General features: G+C 38.1%; 1 protein-coding gene across 2 annotated transcripts in view; it reads left to right on the top strand.

Moving 5' to 3' along the window:
- The window catches only part of MAGI3 (membrane associated guanylate kinase, WW and PDZ domain containing 3), a 251,234-nt gene that overhangs the window by 208,673 nt on the left and 23,019 nt on the right, over positions 1–19,542 (top strand). For both annotated transcript variants that reach the window (XM_060201858.1, XM_060201859.1), the window contains exons 13-16: positions 2,133–2,224; positions 5,752–5,944; positions 8,717–8,905; positions 14,734–14,919. In XM_060201858.1, the coding sequence (XP_060057841.1) occupies positions 2,133–2,224; positions 5,752–5,944; positions 8,717–8,905; positions 14,734–14,919 (660 nt within the window). The remainder of the gene's footprint in view (positions 1–2,132; positions 2,225–5,751; positions 5,945–8,716; positions 8,906–14,733; positions 14,920–19,542) is intronic.

The raw sequence follows: 19,542 nt of genomic DNA, 5'->3' as shown, positions 1-19,542 counted from the left end.
CATAATGACTTTGCAAAAGACTTTCATGCTTGAGGCTTTGAGGTCCCAGGTTCAATCCCCAGTACCACCTTAAGACAGAGTTGTGCAGTGGTCTAGTCATATTGGCCCAACCTCCCTTTGCAGAATGGGGCAGTCCCTACCATTATTGATCCTCACAGGGGGCAAGGTCCTCTAGGGGCCCACAAAGGGGTCCACTATGTTGTTCCTCATGGAGATGACCAGTGACAGTGGTGAAAGGGATCTGTTAGAGGACTGTGTGAGAATTCCAGGATTCCCTGACTAGGGCCCCAGGTGATGGGATGGCCTGGTAGTAACCAAAAGAGACATCATTAAAATATGCCAGTCTCTTGCCCTTATCCAGCTTTTGTAATCCATGCTGTGTCTGACAAGGTTAGCCTTGGAGTGATTGAGGGAAGTGAAAGAGGAAGTAGGTGAGGAGAGTACTTAGGTGTTAAGTAGAAACTATTTAATTAGGTACTTTATGGTGTCTTTTTTTTAGGTCTTTCTACTTGCTTGCTACATTTATTGAGTCACGGCAAACTATTGTGCATTTTTGCTTTAAGGTATATATTTTCCCCTAACTTATGAATACATGTGTACATATGCCCTATCTCATGGACCCCAGTCTATAGCTAGGTTCTGAGGCTTTGTTAGGAAGTGTACCATCCGGAATGGAATTAAGGAGGCCTATGAGCTAGAAAAGGTCTCACCAGAGTAATGGAGCTGGAGGATTGACATTCCACGCCTGGTATCTCCAGACACAATCCAAAGTGAAACATGTCGAGATGGTACTGATTAGGTTGAGATCAGCAAATGCAGTGTCAGTTGGTATGAAGAGAATCCCATTCTTAACACTTTCCATTCATAGACACCTTCTTAGCTGTTGGTATAAACCATTCTATTACTTTCTCAAATGAATTGACATGAGTCTTATGTCCTTCAATTCTAGGAAGCATATAGGAAATGTTCATCAGAAGGCATTGTGATTAGAAACGTTAATCAGAATTTACTCCATATGATACTTCCTATCCTCTTCTTTTTTTTAACCAGAACACTGCTCAGCTCTGGCTTATGGCAGTGCTGGGGATTGAACCCAGGACCTTGGAGTCTCAGGCACAAATGTCTTTTGCATAACTATTATGCTGTCTCCTCAACCCCATATCACTTTTTTCTTTTCCATTTTTTAAAAATTTATTTTACTTATTACATATAAGAGATGGAGCTTCACATGAAGCAGAGAAAGGGAGAAGGAAAGCAGAACATTACCCTGGTGCATGTAGTGCTGAGGATTGAACATAATAGCACTTTTCATATGTTTTGCTGATATGTTCTCTCCCCTTTCTGTCAGATAGTTCTTACTTAGAAATAGCATGAATGTTTTCCCAAAAGTAAAATTTTATTTGAAAAGTAGAAATTGGTTTTCCGAGCTTAATATTCTGTTTATGTTACCTGTCCTTAGGGGCAGGGTTGGGGAGCAGCATAAAGTATAATGTGGGTTCTAGGAATAAGCTAGGTTTAAATCTTGCCTCTGCCATTAACTTGCTGTGGGAACCTAACCTAGTTATTTGGGCTCTCAAATAACTCCAGCTAAAGAATGAGATCAATAATAGGTTAGCTGTTATTTTCTTTTAAAATAATGTCATTTTCAAAATTAGTCTAAATAAGCAGTTCCTGGAAAGGTATTGACTTAGGCATAGAACTGGGATATTTTATTGACTCTCTTTTCCTAAAATTTAGAATCCCTTGGCCAACTGTTAATTTAGAGAATTTGCACCTTTCAGAGCTTTACACCTATCACACCTGAATTAAATAATTCTAAATTTATTAGCATAATGTTTATTTGAAAACAGTTGTTCATAGCATTGTAGTACTGAGTTCCTGGCAGGGGTTATAAATATTCATAAGTAACTATCACACAAAGTTTGAGCTATAGCTAAAAACAAAAATTTATCACTGATTTTTTTTTTCTTTTGGAGGGGTAGATGATACATGATCATATGTTATTTTTACATATCAAGAGGTTCTGAGGTTATTGTAATTTATTGAACTCTATCTGATCCTACCTAAGTATTGGACTGTTAGTTTATACTTTTAAAATAATTCATAGTACTTTTTTCCCTGATTTTCCTCAGCACCAAACACCAAAGATTTGGATGTTTTTCTTCGTAAACAGGAGTCAGGGTTTGGCTTCAGAGTGCTGGGAGGAGATGGACCTGACCAATCTGTAAGTTTAAATCCTTCTGACTGTGGCTTTTCCTGTTAAAATGTTTAAGTAGCAGTTTGGCAAAATGTGGTGTTTTGGGGTTTAACCTTATTGTTAAGATTCATACATTTACTAATGAAAGAGGAATTGAAAGAGAGAAGGTGATCAGAGTATCACTCTAATATGCAGTGCCAAGGATTGATTTTGGGGCCTACTGCATGTTTTTCTTCCCAGGCTGCTTTTTTGTTTATCCTTTTAAAGAATTGCTTTCTCTAACAGTCTTCTTTATTTTATTTTATTTTATTATTTTTTAAAATTTATTTATTGGGGAATTAATGTTTTACATTCCACAGTAAATACAATAGTTTGTACCTGCATAACATTTCTCATATAACAATACAACTCCCACTAGGTCTTCTGTCATCCTTTTTGGACCTGTATTCTCCCCCACACACGCCCTAACCAACCCCAGAGTCTTTTACTTTGGTGCAATACAACAATTCCAGTTCAGATTCTACTTGTGTTTTCTCTTCTGATCTTGTTTTTTGCCTTCTTCCTGAGAGTGAGATCATCCTATATTCATCCTTCTGTTTCTGACTTATTTCACTTAACATGATTTTCTCAAGATCCATCCAAGATTGGTTGAAAACGGAAGTCGCCATTTTTTTTATAACTGAGTAGTATTCCATTGTATGTGTATATATATGCCACAACTTGCTCAGCCACTCATCTGTTGTTGGACACCTGGGTTGCTTCCAGGTTTTGGCTATTACAAATTGTGCTGCTAAGAACAGATGTGTACACACATCTTTTTGGATGGGTGTATTGGGTTCCTTAGGATATATCCCCAGGAGAGGAATTGCAGGGTCATAGGGTAGGTCCATTTCTAGCCTTGTGAGAGTTCTCCAGACTGTTCTCCACAGAGGTTGAATCAATTGACATTCCCACCAGCAGTGCAGAAAGGTTCCTTTGACCCCACAACCTCTCCAACATTTGCTGCTGCTACCTTTTCTGATGTATGACATTCTCACAAGAGTGAAGTGGTATCTCATTGTCTTTATTTGCATTTCTCCCAAACAAGTTTTTATGTTTTGCTGGTGCCCAGGTGTTTCCTATCAAATGTCTTAAGGGAAGAGGAGAGGAAGGGAGGGGAGGGGGAGGGGGAGGGGAGGGGGAAGGGAGGGGAGGGGAGGGGAGGGGAGGGGAGGGGAGGGGAGGGGAAGGGACCTAGAGTTTTGCTCTAAGGAAGAAGTTGAATAGCAGAGCACAGATCTTAGATGCATATAAGCCTAGATGTACCACATGTGACAGAGAGGTCACATGGCCTCTCATTCATAAGGGAAAAAAAAAGTGTGGTCCGGCAGGTGGTGCAGTGGATAAAGCACTGGATTCTCAAGCATGATGTCCTAAGTTCAATACCCGGCAGCACATGTACCAGAGTGATGTCTGGTTCTTTCTCTCCTCCTATCTGTCTCATTAATAAATTAATAAAATCTTTAAAAAAAAGAAAAAGAAAAGCTAAAATTAAAAAAAAAAAGTCTCACATAAAGTTAATTTTTCCCTTGGTTTAAATGGCAAAATAATATACTTAGAATCTTTTTTCCACTTTGTTGAATTCAAGAGTGTATTCAAATTTTCCCTTATATCATATCAAGAAAGACTATATTGTTATGATATCTGGAATTAGATGACTAACAAAAATATTTTGAAATGATGGACTAGGGGCCTGAAGATTGCTTACCTGACAGTGTACATACTTTGCCAAAATGTAGGCCTGGTTTCAAGTCCCACCACCAGATGGGTGCACTCTAGCTTTGGTACTGCTGACTCTCTCCCTTTCTATCTTCTTTCTGAAATGTTAATAAATGAAAAGGACTCAAAGCTGTTATTGTGTGTATGCATGAGGCTTCAGCACTACAATAAATAAATAAAATGATGGTCCTTTTTCTATTTCTGTATGGAATATTTGGTCTGTGTAGTATAAAATGTGTTCTAACTAGTCATATTTAATTATGATGTACAAGGACAAATCTTAGTATTAAAAAAGTTAATTTTAGAATTGTTTAAACAATTTAAACTCAGTATCAGGATTCAGTTAGTTTACAAATTTGAAAACTTAAGTGCTTAGACTAAAAAATATATATACTCACAACTAAAATCTAAGCAGTTAAGGAACTTGAAACATTCAATCTATTTTTTTCTGACATATTGAATTAAAATAATTTATAAGAATATAAGTTATTAGTAGTATAGTTTTACACATTCCCACTACCAAAGGTCTCTTTACCTACCCTCACCCTCCTAAGGTGGACCTGAAGACACCCCTCCAAAAAAAGTCTTTAACTTTGGTGTGGTACTCCAATTCAAGGACAAATCTTAAGGCAGGATGCCCTCTATAAGACAAATATTGGCGCCTTTTTGCATAGAAAAAATATGACATACCTTTTCTGACAATCCAATATAAGACATCTTTGATTGTTCCCTATTTTGTTGATACCATAGTATTCTCTAAGACATTTTATGAATTTGTCTCAAACAACATGGGGTAGCCTTTCTCCTAATGTCAGGTGTCTGTAGCTCTGAAGGTAACCCTAACATTCAGAATCACCTTAGTATTGCATTCTAATTGCTGGTGAGTAGGATCAACTAGATCTTTTCACTTAAGTGCAAATCAACCTTGGGCTACACTGTTCCCTTTAAGCATTTATTTCTTTGAGATTTGGGAACAAGAAATGTTTCTCTACTGTACATACCAGTTTTGTTCTTGGCCATATGTGGTAAAGTATCATAAGAACTATCTCAGCTGCTGCAAGAATTGAATAGAATAGCCCATTTCTCTAGTGGCCTGCAATAGGTTTTACTGTTGTTTTGGAGAGCCAAAGACCTCATGCATATGCAATTTCACCACTCCAGTTGACATATTTTTCATTCAGATAGACAGACAGACAGACAAGACAACCACAGCACCAGTGCTTTATCCTGTGGTGCCAGAGCTAGAACCCACATGCACATACATCAAGGCATACACCATACCACAGCTGCTGAGTTAGCTATCCAGCCCTTTTATTTTGACAGCTACCCTACAGAACTGCATTTTGTGAATATCTTTGTCTTATAGTGATGGAGGAATTGGTGTACTTTTTAAGTTATTGAACAATTTTGTGTTTCCTGTCTTATTTTTACTTATCTCTGAGAATCCAGAAAAACGATGCCCTCTGGTTATTTGAAGTTGTTTTGGAGAATGGTCACTTTTACTTATTTATTTATTTATTTATTTTTATTATTTTAACCAGGGCACTGCTCAGCTCTGGCTTATAGTGGTACAGGGACTTTGGAGCCTCAGGCATGAGTCTATTTGCATAACCACTATGTTATCTCCCCCGCCCAAATGAATGGTCACTTTTTAAAATATCTTTCTCAAATAGGACTATTTTCATGGTTAACCTGGGAAAAAGTTGTTTGTCTGCATAGTCTAAGTTAAGAGGTCCTTACTCTGCAGCTGACTTTGGTAAATTAATATAGACTGACCTACACTTTCATCTTATCAGATATACATTGGGGCCATCATTCCTCTGGGAGCAGCTGAGAAAGACGGTCGGCTTCGAGCAGCTGATGAGCTTATGTGCATTGATGGCATTCCTGTTAAAGGGAAGTCACACAAACAAGTCTTAGACCTCATGACGACTGCCGCTCGAAATGGCCATGTGTTGCTCACTGTCAGAAGAAAGATTTTCTATGGTGGTATGTGAACTGATTCCTGATTTGCCTAATTAAAAAGAAGCAAAGAACTTCTAGGTGCTTTGACATGTTACATTATTAAGCTTAACACTTCATGAGATAATCCATTTGGTTTAATCCAAGGAGGGCATTACTCTGGAAGGTCATAGAAGACTGACGCATTGAGAAATAGAACACTGCATAGAAAAAGACAAACTTGAGCCCTCTGTATTAAGACTACAGTAATAATTGATGAATACTGCCAACATTTCAAAATGGGATTATCTTTTGTTACAGGCAAATATAAAGTTATTCAGCCCCATACCAAGATAACCTGTTAGCTGAACAAAAGATTTGAGTCCTGATAAACTCTCAAATGTTCAAATACTATACTTCTTCAACTTAATATATTGCAACATACCTCTACTATGAGCGTAGTACAATTTAGCATTTATCGAATGCGCACTACATTTCTGACATGTAAGATTATTTAATCTTTATAAGACTATGCTGTAAATACTGTCTTTACAACATAGAACAAGAGTGGAATCTTCTTTCATGAAGTTAAGAATTTTTATAACTTTAGTTTCCTGCTGCAGAGAGAATAAATATTTGTTGACTTAAACATTTGATGTGTCTTAAAAATGGGGCCCTACAGCTTAAGGATCTGATTCGAGCCCCTAGATCCCCACCTGCAGGGGAGTCGCTTCACAGGCGGTGGAGGAGGTCTACAGGTGTCTATCTTTCTCTCCCCCTCTGTCTTCCCCTCCTCTCTCCATTTCTCTCTGTCCTATTCAACAACAACAACGTCAATAACCACAACAATGTTAAACAGTAAGGGCAACAAAAGGGAAAATAAATACATACATACATTCATACATACATACATACATACATAAAGTGGGGCTCTGTATTTTTATTATGATATCCATTGTAGAGGACTACCTCTGCTAGTACTAGGCTATTAGATATGCTAGCATATTTTAAAGCTGTGTTGTCACATTTGTGCTGGAGTTAGTGTATTTTTTTTTGCACACAGTAAAAAAATGGTGATAGTATATATACGCTTGGGCCTTCACTCTTTGTCAAAATTGTGAAAAAGTTCCATAGTAGTTTGATGTTATTGGAAATATTTAAGGTAATTGATTTTCTAACCATTCATTATACAGAGGGAAAAATGCAGCCTTGTTTTTTATTAATGGTCTGATGTTGGTGGCATTTTGTTGAGATTCTAGAGCATAGTCTCAGAATCATGTAGATTTTGAGCCAAAGGAGACCTTGTAAGTGTGTTTTCTTCAGTGACAGTGTGCTGTGGTTGTTGATAATCACTTTATATCAAATTATGATGTGAGTCTTGCCCCCACTTTCAGTCATTTAGCACCAGCTTGTGTCATTCTTTTTCATCCTTAAATAGGGGTAGAAAAAAAAGTAAATGTATGTTAACTGCCCATTTGCAAATAACTTTATTTATTTATTTATTTATTTATTTATTTATTGCTATTCATGTGGTCAGCTTGATTTGTGCTCCATGTGGGCCATAAAAGGGGAGTAGTAAGGACTACTAATAGTAATTCATCTGATGTCATCAGCCAGGAAACTGGTTGTAAAACACACTGCATAAGACATACCCAATGTAGATGGGAAAGTGTTCTCAGTCTATAGTAGGTAGTCTGTCTATCCTGATGTAGTGACCTCCCGGAAATAAAAAAATGTCACTCACTACACTAAGTTATATTTAGAATTTCTTTTAAAAGGAAGTTCGCTTTGTTATTCCTCATTACCAACTTTTGTTAAAATTACTGGTCAAGGTTGAAAGCCTTGATGAAACAGTTTCAAGGAAAAAAAAAAACAACTTTTACTAGCAAATGTCATGAAAGCAATAAAACTCGTAGGTGATTTTGGTGGTCCAGGAGGTGGTGCAGTGAATAAAGCATTGGATTCTCAAACATGAGGTCCCGAGTTCACTCCCTGGCAGCACATGTACCAGAGTGATGTCTGGTTCTTTCTCTCTCTCCTCCTATCTTTCTCATTAATAAATAAATAAATAAATTCTTTTAAAAAAGAAAAAGCTAGGTGATTTTGTATATAGTCCCAATTAAATACTTGGAGAGTATTTAAGATGGCATAGTGCTGCCCACCTCTGTACTCCAGAGCTCATGGGGGGACAGGGTGGGGATTTTTTTTTTTTACAGCTGCTTTCTTTTTTTTTTTTTTTTTTAATGGAAAATCAGGTCTTTGTGCTTGCATGATTCCACCATTTCCAGATAGACTTTTTTCTTTTTTTTCATTAGTGATATAATAGTGATTAGCAAGTTTGTAAAATAACAGGGGTACAATTCCATACAGTTCCCACCACCAGAGTTCTGTATCCCATCGCCCCCCATTGGAAGCTTCCCTATTCTTTTTTTAAATATTTATTCCCTTTTGTTGGCCTTTTTTTTTTTTTATTAGTACTATTTTTTTATTGGGGAATTAATGTTTTACATTCAACAATAAGTACAATAGTTTGGGGATTGTTTTTCTATTTTATCCCTTATTAGATCTATTTTATCACATTCAAGATTGTTTCACATGAGAGACAGAGAGAGAGAGAAACAGTCCAGTATATGTAGTGCTGGGAACGTAACTGGGAAGGTCAGGCATGTAAATCCAATTGAGCCATCTCCCCAGCCACACTTTTCTTTATGTAATTAGAAACTAAATGATTTCTTGTGAGAAGGTTTTAGCACACAAATAGTTTAGGCATCAGAAATTAAGATGCTGGAGAAATATTGAAACTGACTGTGTTTATTATAGAGAAACCCCCTGAAGAGGATAGCTCTCAAGCCTTCATATCATCACAGAATGGCTCTCCCCGCCTGCACCGAGCAGAGGGCACAGCTAGACCTGCTGCCCAGGAACCCTATGACATTGTCTTACAACGGAAAGAAAATGAAGGATTCGGTTTTGTCATCCTCACCTCCAAAAACAAACCACCTCCAGGAGGTAGGAGCTGCTGTAACCCCTTTTCTCACCTGGCAGCCTCAGTTTTCAGAGTTTTGCTCTGATGTTTATGAAGCTAGTTAGGAATTATGTATAAGTTGCTTTACACACATTTAAAGGATGACAGGTATTTTCTTTCTTTTCATAATTAGGTAACCTGAATTCAAACTAGATTGAAGGTTCATCTATCATGTCACAGTCAATAGAAAAAGAGTCAGCAATATAATCAAGATTATGTTGTGATAGTTTATCAGGTGCCTGTTCTAATCGATGTAATGAAAGTACAGTGCTAAATGTTTTTTTAATGGAGGCATAGTCTGTGGATATATATATGTATGTATGTATGTATACACACACACACATATGTAGAATAGATTGTCAGTGCAGAACTAAATTAAATGCTACAAGCAACTGGAGGGAAATAAAACCTATTGATAGAATAATTGTGACCCATATATGTCTTAAATAGTCCTTTTATGCTATTGAATAATACCTGTCATGTTCTAGCTATAAAATTACCTGGAATGTAAAAGACATTCATTCTTATCTTTTATATATGTTTCATCAAGAGGTGGATTTTTTTTGTCAGAACCTTCAAACATTAACATAATATTCTGAATAAAACTCACAAAATAGCTCACTTAGGAAGGTATATGGTCTGCATAGGACCTAAGTTCAAGCTCAGCCCCCACCACAATGGGCAAAGTTTTGGTGCTGTGGTGTTTTTCCCTCTTTTCCTGTCTTTCTATCTGGAGAAGAAGAAGAAAAGTGTGTATGTATATATATATATATTTATAAAACATGTGTGTGGAGGTTGGGCAGTAGCACAACAGGTTAAGCGCACGTGGCGAAAAGTGCCAAGGACCAGTTCGATCCCCTGGCTCCCCACCTGCAAGGGAGTCGCTTCACAGGCATTGAAGCAGGTCTGCAGGTGTCTATCTTTCTTTCCCCACTCTCTGTCTTCCCCTCCTCTTTCCATTTCTCTCTATCTTATCCAATAACGAACGACATCAACAACAACAATAATAACGACAACAAGGCTACAACAACAAAGGCAACAAAAGGGGGAAAAATGGCCTCCAGCAGCAGTGGATTCATGGTGCAGGCACTGAGCCCAGCAATAACTCTGGAGGAAAAAAAAAAAAAAGACATATGTGTATATATCCTAAACAAAGTCTAATAAAATATTACTTATTACCACAATGAAGAATTACTTCCAGTATGTTTACCACATATTATGATTCAGCAAATTAAATGCTTTAATGTTTCTAACAGTAGTCATCCGTAAATACAAAGTCTAAATGAAGGCCAGAAAATAGGGATTTATGCTTGTCTGATAACTATATTTTTACAAGCCAAATGGTAAAACACATGAAATGTGTTGCTGCTTTTGTCAGTAGATTTGATTATGTCTGATCATGAGACTCTTTTAGATTATGTCGTTATGAAATACATAGTTTGAAAAACACTTTCAGGAAAATATTGTGAACCCAATTAATTTGCAAAACTCTTATTCAAATTAATGCAACTGTATAAAGAAAGAAGATGCTGTAACATGGGTTGGGTTATTACTATAGTATCAGGTCACTGCTCACTAAGACTAGTTTCCATTTTTCCCAAGGCAGTTGCTATGGTAACCCTAGGAACTGGAACTGCCACTGATGTGAGGACATTTGTATGGCCTGTGTCAGAAAAATAAAAGCAAGCAGCTTCTAGGTAGAGTTTATCTTGTACCAATGGGAATCAAAAAAGAACCACAACAAATGATTGTTTTAGATATCCGCTGTCCCATTCTCACACCATATAATAGTCCCAAGTTTTCATGTTAACAGATACAGTGGCAGATTATTATTCAGTGTGAAAAATGCTAACCACCTTTTATATTGAAGATAGTTCTTTTCTAGCACTATAGATATTAGGGAAGAATCCAATGCTTGTAAACTAAGCAATTTAGAGTAGCTAAGTAAAAATAAGTTATACTAGTTGTATTTGAGTAATCATTTGTATACTTATATGGCTATAATTATTCTATTATGTAACATTTTAATAAATGTTTTATATATGCCTTTCACATTTATATTTCAAAAAATTAATATTCTTATACTTTTTGCTTATGTTGTTTTTAATACCTTGGTTTTTGATTATCATAGATGTTCAGTCTCTATATTAAATGGTGTCATTAGGTGTTGGACTGTGTAGTCAAACAAACTTAGATTTAGAGCCAGCTTGTGACTTTAGTAACTGATTAAAAAATTTAGTGATCTGGTCTTGGGCAAAATACATTTTGTGTCTCATGACTATGAGGATTCAAGGAGGTAGTGCAGTCAAGTCCATGGTCTGGATCCAATAAATGTTAGCTGCTGGTGCTGTTTGTTGTAGATTTTGTTGCCATTGCCATCAGTGTTATTTATAAGTTTGTTTGTCAACATCTGATTCTTTTAAAAGGAACTTCAAAAAGTTTATCGATATTCAAATAATGAGATGGGAAAGAAAACCCAATTAAAATGTCAGACTGAGGCAGCAGCTCATGTGCAGCAGGAAAAGAGTGCTTGTAACTCATTAATTATCAGCCTGAATGGTAAATTAGATGTAGTTTCTCAATGGATTTTATATAAAGAACTTGAGACTTTCAGTCATAGGGCACAACCAGAACTGGTAATTTCACTAAAATGCTCAACAAAATGCTGAGCTCTGTAGACATTCTCTGTGGAACTCCATTCATCTCAGATAGGAGGAGGGTCCTAGGGGGAACTTGGATGAGGAGCTTTCAGAGACTGGGCTGCTGCTGCAAACTAAGGCATAGCAGGGACGGCTAGATTCAGAAAGGAGTTAGCACATGTGGAAAGGTAGGAAATTTGCCCGTCAGTTCATTCTTTATGAACCTGGTCTAGGAATATGTTTTTTTTTTTTTTTTGCTTGCTTGTTTGTTTCTTTCTTCTTATTATTATTAAGGTTGTTTTCTGGTACCATTTGTAGCAAAAACAGCTTCCACAGACATGAAATTCTGAGATTCTTTCCCACTGAATTTTTTCAAATAACAAGGTTCCAAGTTGGTGCAGCTAGCTTAAGTGCTACCCGAAGGCAGTACTGAGAAAAGGCCTCTCTACTTCAGATGCAAAGAACTTGACTTGGTTTTATTTTTATGTTGTGTTTTTCTTTGATATTACCATATTACCATATGGTTTTCAGCTCTGGCTGCAAAGGACTTGCTTAGGACGGGAACATTTCCTGTACCTGTCCTGTCTTTTCCTAAAAAAAAGAAAAAAAAAACTTTTAAGAGCAATAAAGTTTATCTCAACAACTCTGAGACAGATTTAGACTAAAGGTTAATGTAAACAATAAACTTTCTAAGGAAAATGCCCATAGACTTCAACACCAGTGACAGTGAGGCAGAACTTCCTGCTATGTCGGAAGAGGTCACCTTGAACACTTCCCAGTTCATTCAGAAAATGTTCAGAAGTTATTATTTTTTACTGGTCTATTTGCTATTTTTTTAAATATTTATTTATTTTCCCTTTTGTTACCCTTGTTGTTTTATTGTTGTAGTTATTATTGTTATTGATGTCATCATTGTTGGATAGGATGGAGAGAGGAGGGGAAGACAGAGGGGGAGAGAAAGACACCTGCAGACCTGTGAATCAATTCCCCTGCAGGTGGGGACCCGGGGGCTTGAGCCAGTCCTTGTGCTTTGTGCCACGTGTGCTTAACCTGCTGTGCTACCGCCCGACTCCCTTGTTTACTATTTTTCAATGTTTTGGGGGGGACTGCTGGAACTGCCAAGATAGTAACAATCTGACTGCTTTTTTTTTTTTTAAGTTTTTTTAATTTTTTATTTAAGAAAGGATTAATGAACAAAAACATAAGGTAGGAGGGGTACAACTCCACACAATTCCCACCACCCAATCCCCATAACCCACCCCCTCCCATGGTAGCTTTCCCATTCTCTAGCCCTCTGGGAGCATCTGACTGCTTTTACCTGCCTTTAACCAGGCAGCTAGCTAATCCTTTGGAAAACCCAGTGACAATCCTTTTAACTGTACTGCTCATATGATGAGAAGGGTACCACTCACACTCTACCTATTACTATTTTCCTTTAATGTTTTCCCAACTCTGAACAACCTTCTTCCCATAAGCCCATGTTGTTGAATGATTTTCTTCTCAGGGGATCTAGAGTGAACCCTGTATACAAATAAATCTTTCCTAAGAAGGAGAATAATTAAGGTATTGATTTAGAAGGTCACCACAGGCCACCATATGGCTCTGATGTAGCACCTGTTTTGCTATCAGTGAACCAGCTCATACCACCTGGCACAGGACACAGCCCATATTGCTCTGCTGCTTTCCTAATTACTTTGCTTGTAAAGGAAATGACATAATAAGTGCTTGATATAATTCAAAACTAAAAGGCACTTCCTTCCAACATTGACTTCTGTTTTTAAATAAAACCTCATTGTATAATCTTAAAAGACCCACAGAGCAGCACTATTCATGGAGACATAAATCACGACCAAGAATAACTTCAGTCCAAATGAAGGACTGTTAAAAAATGTCCCTGGCATACTCCTCATATGACTCAGGAGTACTAGTGAGACAACGCTCATCTTACTATGGAAGTGAAACTAGGCATAATGCCATCTTAAGATAACAATACCAGTCAGTTTCCAGCAGGAGCTCAGGTGCTTTGTAAGTTACTGACCTCAGCAAGAAGGGTCTCAGAGAACAGAGCAAAAACATAAGTTCCCTTTATTAAATCTTTTTTATTTATTTATTTTCCCTTTTGTTGCCCTTGTTGTTTTAACATTGTTGTGGTTACTGATGTCATTGTTGTTGGATAGGACAGAGAGAAATGGAGAGAGGAGGGAAAGACAAAGGGGGAGAGAAAGACAGACACCCGCAGACCTGCTTCACCGCCTGTGAAGCGACTCCCCTGCAGGTGGGGAGCCAGGGGCTCGAATCGGGACCCTTATGCCGGTCCTTGCTCTTTGTGCTAAATCTTTTTTAAAAAAGATTTTGACAACATTTCCTGAGTGTCTAAAACAACAAATTGCCTTAACAGTCTAAGAAAGCCCTTAGCATGGTGAGTTAGATATCATAAACAGTCTGCATTGGGCTGGCTTTGAAAACTCATTAGACTCATCTTTGTGCATTCAGGGTAGAGTTTTATCTGTGACACTAAACATTGAATGTTCTAGTTCCATTCAGTTTTCCTAATTCTAAAAACACAGGATGGCATAAATAAAAGGGATTAATTTTGCTCTGTAAACTTAATGTGATTTATTTTAATGTCAGTCATTTTACTGTATTTGTATTTCTGACCAGTAACTTCTGAGTTCTAAAACTGAAAGTGAATGACATTTTTCATGTAGTCCCTTGGGAGAGTAAGCACCCTTTCAGTAAAACCAAAGACAGCCTCATTGGGGCAATTTCTAAACTAGCCAAAAATTTGATGCATCCTAAATAGCCAACAGCAAACAAGAAACACTGAGTGGTGAGATACATAAATATCAGTGAGGTACTTTACACAGGGTTACTAAGATGACAGTGTAAAAGTTGAGGAAGGTTTCTCAAGTAGAAAATAGCACAGGCTTAAATGCTATGAATGTAAAGAGTATATTTGTGGCCAAACTATGGAAGATTATGTGAAAATACTTGAATTTCGCTAAGCTGATGGTGTAAGTTAATTTTTTTTTACTATATTTTAAAAGAAGCTTCTCTGATGTTTTATGTTGTGTATTTAAGTAATGAAGATGGTGATGATAATAATAATAGTAAAGATGGTGATATCAGTAATATGTTAAGTAATTGGGAAATCCGGAAATTTGCTTTCATAGTTATCCCTCATAAAATTGGCCGTGTCATTGAAGGAAGTCCCGCTGACCGCTGTGGAAAGCTGAAAGTTGGAGATCATATCTCTGCAGTAAATGGACAGTCCATTATTGAACTGTCCCATGATAACATTGTCCAGCTGATTAAAGATGCTGGGGTCACTGTCACACTCACAGTCATTGCTGAAGAAGGTAAGGATCCAGTAAGTAATCCCGCCTTTCCCAGTCTGCTGTGGAGCTGGCCACAGCACCAGCAGAAGACAGTGGCCTTCTCCCCTTTTGTCAGCCATCCCAGTGAGAGCCCATTATGTACCCTGGAAGTCGCTTTTTTTAATTTTATTTTCCATTTAATGAATTTAGAAGACAGTTTATTGTAAAGTTGTCAGTAGCTCAGGAGAAAGAATCTAGCTGATGAGTGGTGGCTATTATCTGCATGAGAAGCAAGCTTGAGAAGTGAAGGAGATGAGTAGTACTTTTCAGATCAGATTTTCTTAAACTAATGTCGTAAGCCTCTGCTTGAGAGAAACTCCTGCAAAAAGTTCAAAGAAAATCAGTGCTGAGATCAAGCCTTTCATGTCAGGCCTGTGCCACAGTGTGCCTTTCCTCTGGGGCAGGACTTTGTTCTGAGCAGCTGCTGTATAAATGAGGGCAAAGGGGAGGATGTAGAACGGCTAGTAAATAGGGCATAAAATGCATTTAGTGTCTTGCCTTGCTTTAAAGCTGCCTTTTGATCATTAAAAACTTCTAATTAGGAGCCATTTTGAATAGCACCCGATCATGTTCTTTGTTTATGAATTACAAGGTAACCATTACATAATGTTCACCTCATTTTCTCTGAGTCTGCAAAACTAACAAGAAGTCAAAAACAGCAGAGTTAACATCTTTGATGTTAAAAATCCCTTGCACTATAATCTGTATTCATGTCCCATTTTTCCCCACAGTCTTCAAACTTAGTAAGTTTTCAGGTCTTCATTCTTTATTTTTCCTTTCTTCTCTGTTCTTGCTATGTCTCTCATATATTTATATAGGCACATCTTAGAGATACTGAGTGGTTAATTCCAGACCACTATAATAAAACAAATCACATACATTTTTGATTTCTGAGTACATCTAACTATACAGTAGCGTTATGTCTCAAAAATTTTTGGTTTAGAAATACTTTATTACTGTATTTTTTTAAAGTTTTACCCTGAGCTGGGGTGATAGCTCAGTTTGTTAGAACATTGAAGATTTGCATGTCTGACGCCCTGAGGTCCTAGGTTCAATTCCTAGCCAGGGCTGAGTGGTGCTCTAATCGAAGTCTGTCTTTTTTTCTCTCTCCCACCCCCCCTCCTTTCCTGCCCCCCTCTTGTACATAAATATTTTTTTAATGGCATTTTCTTGAAGAGAGTCAGCCTAGGTGTTGTCTTCATGCAGCCATCTTGACTCCCCCTGACCGCCTTCTGAGTCTTCAGCAAGGCATAATCTTTTTGCTGGTAGAGGATCTTGCCTTGGTGTTGATAGATGAAAACTTATCAGGGTGGAGATTGGGGTAACTAGCAAATTCTTCAAATGTGAAAGTTATGAAATTTGCTACATAGATTAACCCTTTTGTGAAAGATTTCTGTTACCACTTGGTAAGCATTTTTCTCACAGTAGGACTTATTTCCAAAAAAAAAAAAAAAAAAAATCTCAAACCCTACTGTTGCTTTTTCTAAGATTATGTCATTACTGAGTTGTCATAGTAACAAAATAGTATCTACACCACGGATAGATTTCACCCGAAGAAACTACTTCCTTTGCTCATCTGTAAGAAACAACTTCACATCTGTGAAACTTTGAAATTGCAGCAATTCATTCACCACTTCAGGTTCCACATCCTTTTGAAATATTTTCATTAGTGATTGAATAATAATTTATAAGATTACAGAGGAGTAGTTCCACACTACACCCACCACCAAAGTTCTGTGCCCGTTAACCCTACCATAGTTCTCACCACATCTTAGAGACAGATTGACTACTCCTTTTCTTTCACAAATTCATGTGTTTTCAGTTACCTGTATTCAACATGAGTGGAACCATCTGGTCTTTTGCCTCTAATGGTAGTTGGGAAGGAATTGATTTCAATACTCATAAGTGATTTTGAGGGATTCAAGATTTCAGCATAGATGTTAACTGCAGAAATAGTGAAAGAACTGTTACACCACCTCCCCAGAGTCCTACCCCACTAGAAAAAGGTAAAGACAGGTTGGGGCTATGTATTGACCAGTCAACGCCCATGTCTAATGGAGAAGCAGTTACAGAAGCCAGACCTTCTACTTTCTGCACCCCATAAAGATCTTTGGCCCATACTTCCAGAGGGATAAAGAATAGAGAAACTTCCAATGGAGGGGATGCGATGTGGAACTCTGGTGGTGGTAAACGTGTGGAATCGTACCCCTCTTATCCCACCATCTTGTCAATCGTTATTAAATCACTAATAAAAAATATTAAAAAACAAAGTAGAGTTAAAAGGATGATATTGGAGAGGACGTAGGCTGTTTCATGTTATGGAATGTTTGAGAACTAGAATAGATTTTTTTTTTGAGTCCTTGAATTTTATTTTATTTTATTTTTTATTTAAGAAAGGATTGATTAACAAAACCATAGGGTAGGAGGGGTACAACTCCACACAATTCCCACCACCCAATCTCCATATCCCACCCCCTCCCCTGATAGCTTTCCCATTCTCTATCCCTCTGGGAGCATAGACCCCGGGGTCATTGTGGGTTGCAGAAGGTAGAAGGTCTGGCTTCTGTAATTGCTTCCCCGCTGAACATGGGCGTTGACTGGTCGGTCCATACTCCCAGTCTGCCTCTCTCTTTCCCGAGTAGGATGGGTCTCTGGGGAAGCTGAGCTCCAGGACACATTGGTGGGGTCTTCAGTCCAGGGAAGCCTGGCCGGCATCCTGATGACATCTGGAACCTGGTGACTGAAAAGAGAGTTAGCATACGAAGCCAAACAAAATGTTGAGCAATCATGGACCCAAAGCTTGGAATAGTGGAGAGGAAGAGTTAGGGGGGTACTCACTGCAAATTCTAGTGTACTTCTGCTTTCAGGTATATATTTTGCACTAGTTTACGGATACATGTGAACATATGCTCTCTCTCACAGAAACTGATGTATATCTAGGTTTTGGGACTTTGTTAGAAAGTGAACCACCTGAGAGGAAATTAGAGTATATTATGAAAGGAAAGGTCTCACCCGAGTAATGAAGCTGAAGGGTTGTCATTCCACACGTGAAGTCTCTGGACACAGTCTGAAGTGAAGCATGTTGAGGTGGCAATCTTTGTGTTGGTTAGGTTGTGATCAGCAGATGCAATATTTTTTGATATGGATTGGGAGAGGCATACGGGAAAGTAGGCCCTATCCAAGGGTTTCAGGACTCGGGGAAGTAGAGGCTCTATAGTGGAGATGTGAGGTTCCTGCTGTCTTAGGGTTCCAAAAGACAATGGATAGTTAATGTTATCATCACATTATTTGGTAATTGGGTTAACTTTGAAAAGTCCTTTTGTTAGGGTTTGCTGTACAGTACCCAGTATCTTGTATATAGCTGTGCTATTGGTTGCTTCTGATCTACTTGGTCTAGGCTTTTGAGAGAGTCTGCATATCAATTACACAGCCTATATATTAAAAAGATTCAGTTTGTGTTTTGAAAAACTTCGAAACATACAATTAATTCCCCCCCTCTCATATTAATTAACTAGTGATTTATATGACTACGATTTAATAGGAGTGTACATAAACAACATTCCCACCACCAAAAGACTGTGACCCATCACTCCCACCCACTCCCACCCTCCACTGGCCCAGGAAGCTGCATGTCTACCCCTCACCACAGGGTTTTTACTTTGGTGCCCTACTTTCACTTTAGTCAGATCCTGCTTTTAGTTTCCCTTTCAGATCTTCTTACTCAACTTCTGTTGATGAGTGGGATCATCCCATACTCATCTTTATCTTTCTGACTTAGCTCACTTAACATAATTCCTTCTAGCTCTGTCCAGGATGGGTCAGAGAAGGTGGGGTCATTGTTTTTGATAGCTGCATAGTATTCCATTGTGTATATATACCACAGCTTTCTCAGCCACTCATCTGTTGTTGGGCACCTGGGTTGCTTCCAGGTTTTAGCTATTATGAATTGTGCTGCTATGAACATAGGAGTACACACCTCTTTTTGGTTGGGTGTTATGGAGTCCTTGGGGTATAACCCCAGGAGAGGAATTACTGGATCATATGGAAGGTCTATGTCTAGCCTTCTGAGAGTTTTCCTGACTGCTCTGCACAGAGGCTGGACCAATTTACATTCCCACCAGCAATGTAAAAGGGTTCCTCTGTCCCCACAACCTCTCCAGCATTTGTTGCTGCTGTCCTTTTTGATGTATGCCATTCTTACAGGAGTGAGGTGGTATCTTAGTGTTGTCTTAATTTGCATTTCTCTGACAGTCAGTGACCTAGAGCAGTTTTTCATATGTTTGTTAGCCTTTTGGATCTCCTCTGCAGTGAATGTTTTGTTCATATCCTCTGCCCATTTTTGGATGGGGTCATTTGCTTTTTTGGTGCTAAGTTTGCTGAGCTCTTTATATATTTTGGTGATTAGTTTCTTGTCTGATGTATGGCATGTGAAGATCTTCTCCCATTCTGTGAGGAGTCTCTCTGTTTGTTTAATAGTTTCTTTGGATGTGCAGAAGCTTTTCAATTTAATGTAGTCCAATTGGTTTGTTTCTGCTTTAGTCTTCCTTGCAATTGGGTTTGATTCATCAAAGAGGACCTTGAGGTGTAGGTGGGAAAGTGTTTTAC

This window comes from Erinaceus europaeus, chromosome 11 (genome assembly GCF_950295315.1).
Source record: "Erinaceus europaeus chromosome 11, mEriEur2.1, whole genome shotgun sequence".
Lineage (NCBI taxonomy): Eukaryota > Metazoa > Chordata > Mammalia > Eulipotyphla > Erinaceidae > Erinaceus > Erinaceus europaeus.
This window is presented reverse-complemented; position numbering and strand designations above follow the sequence as displayed.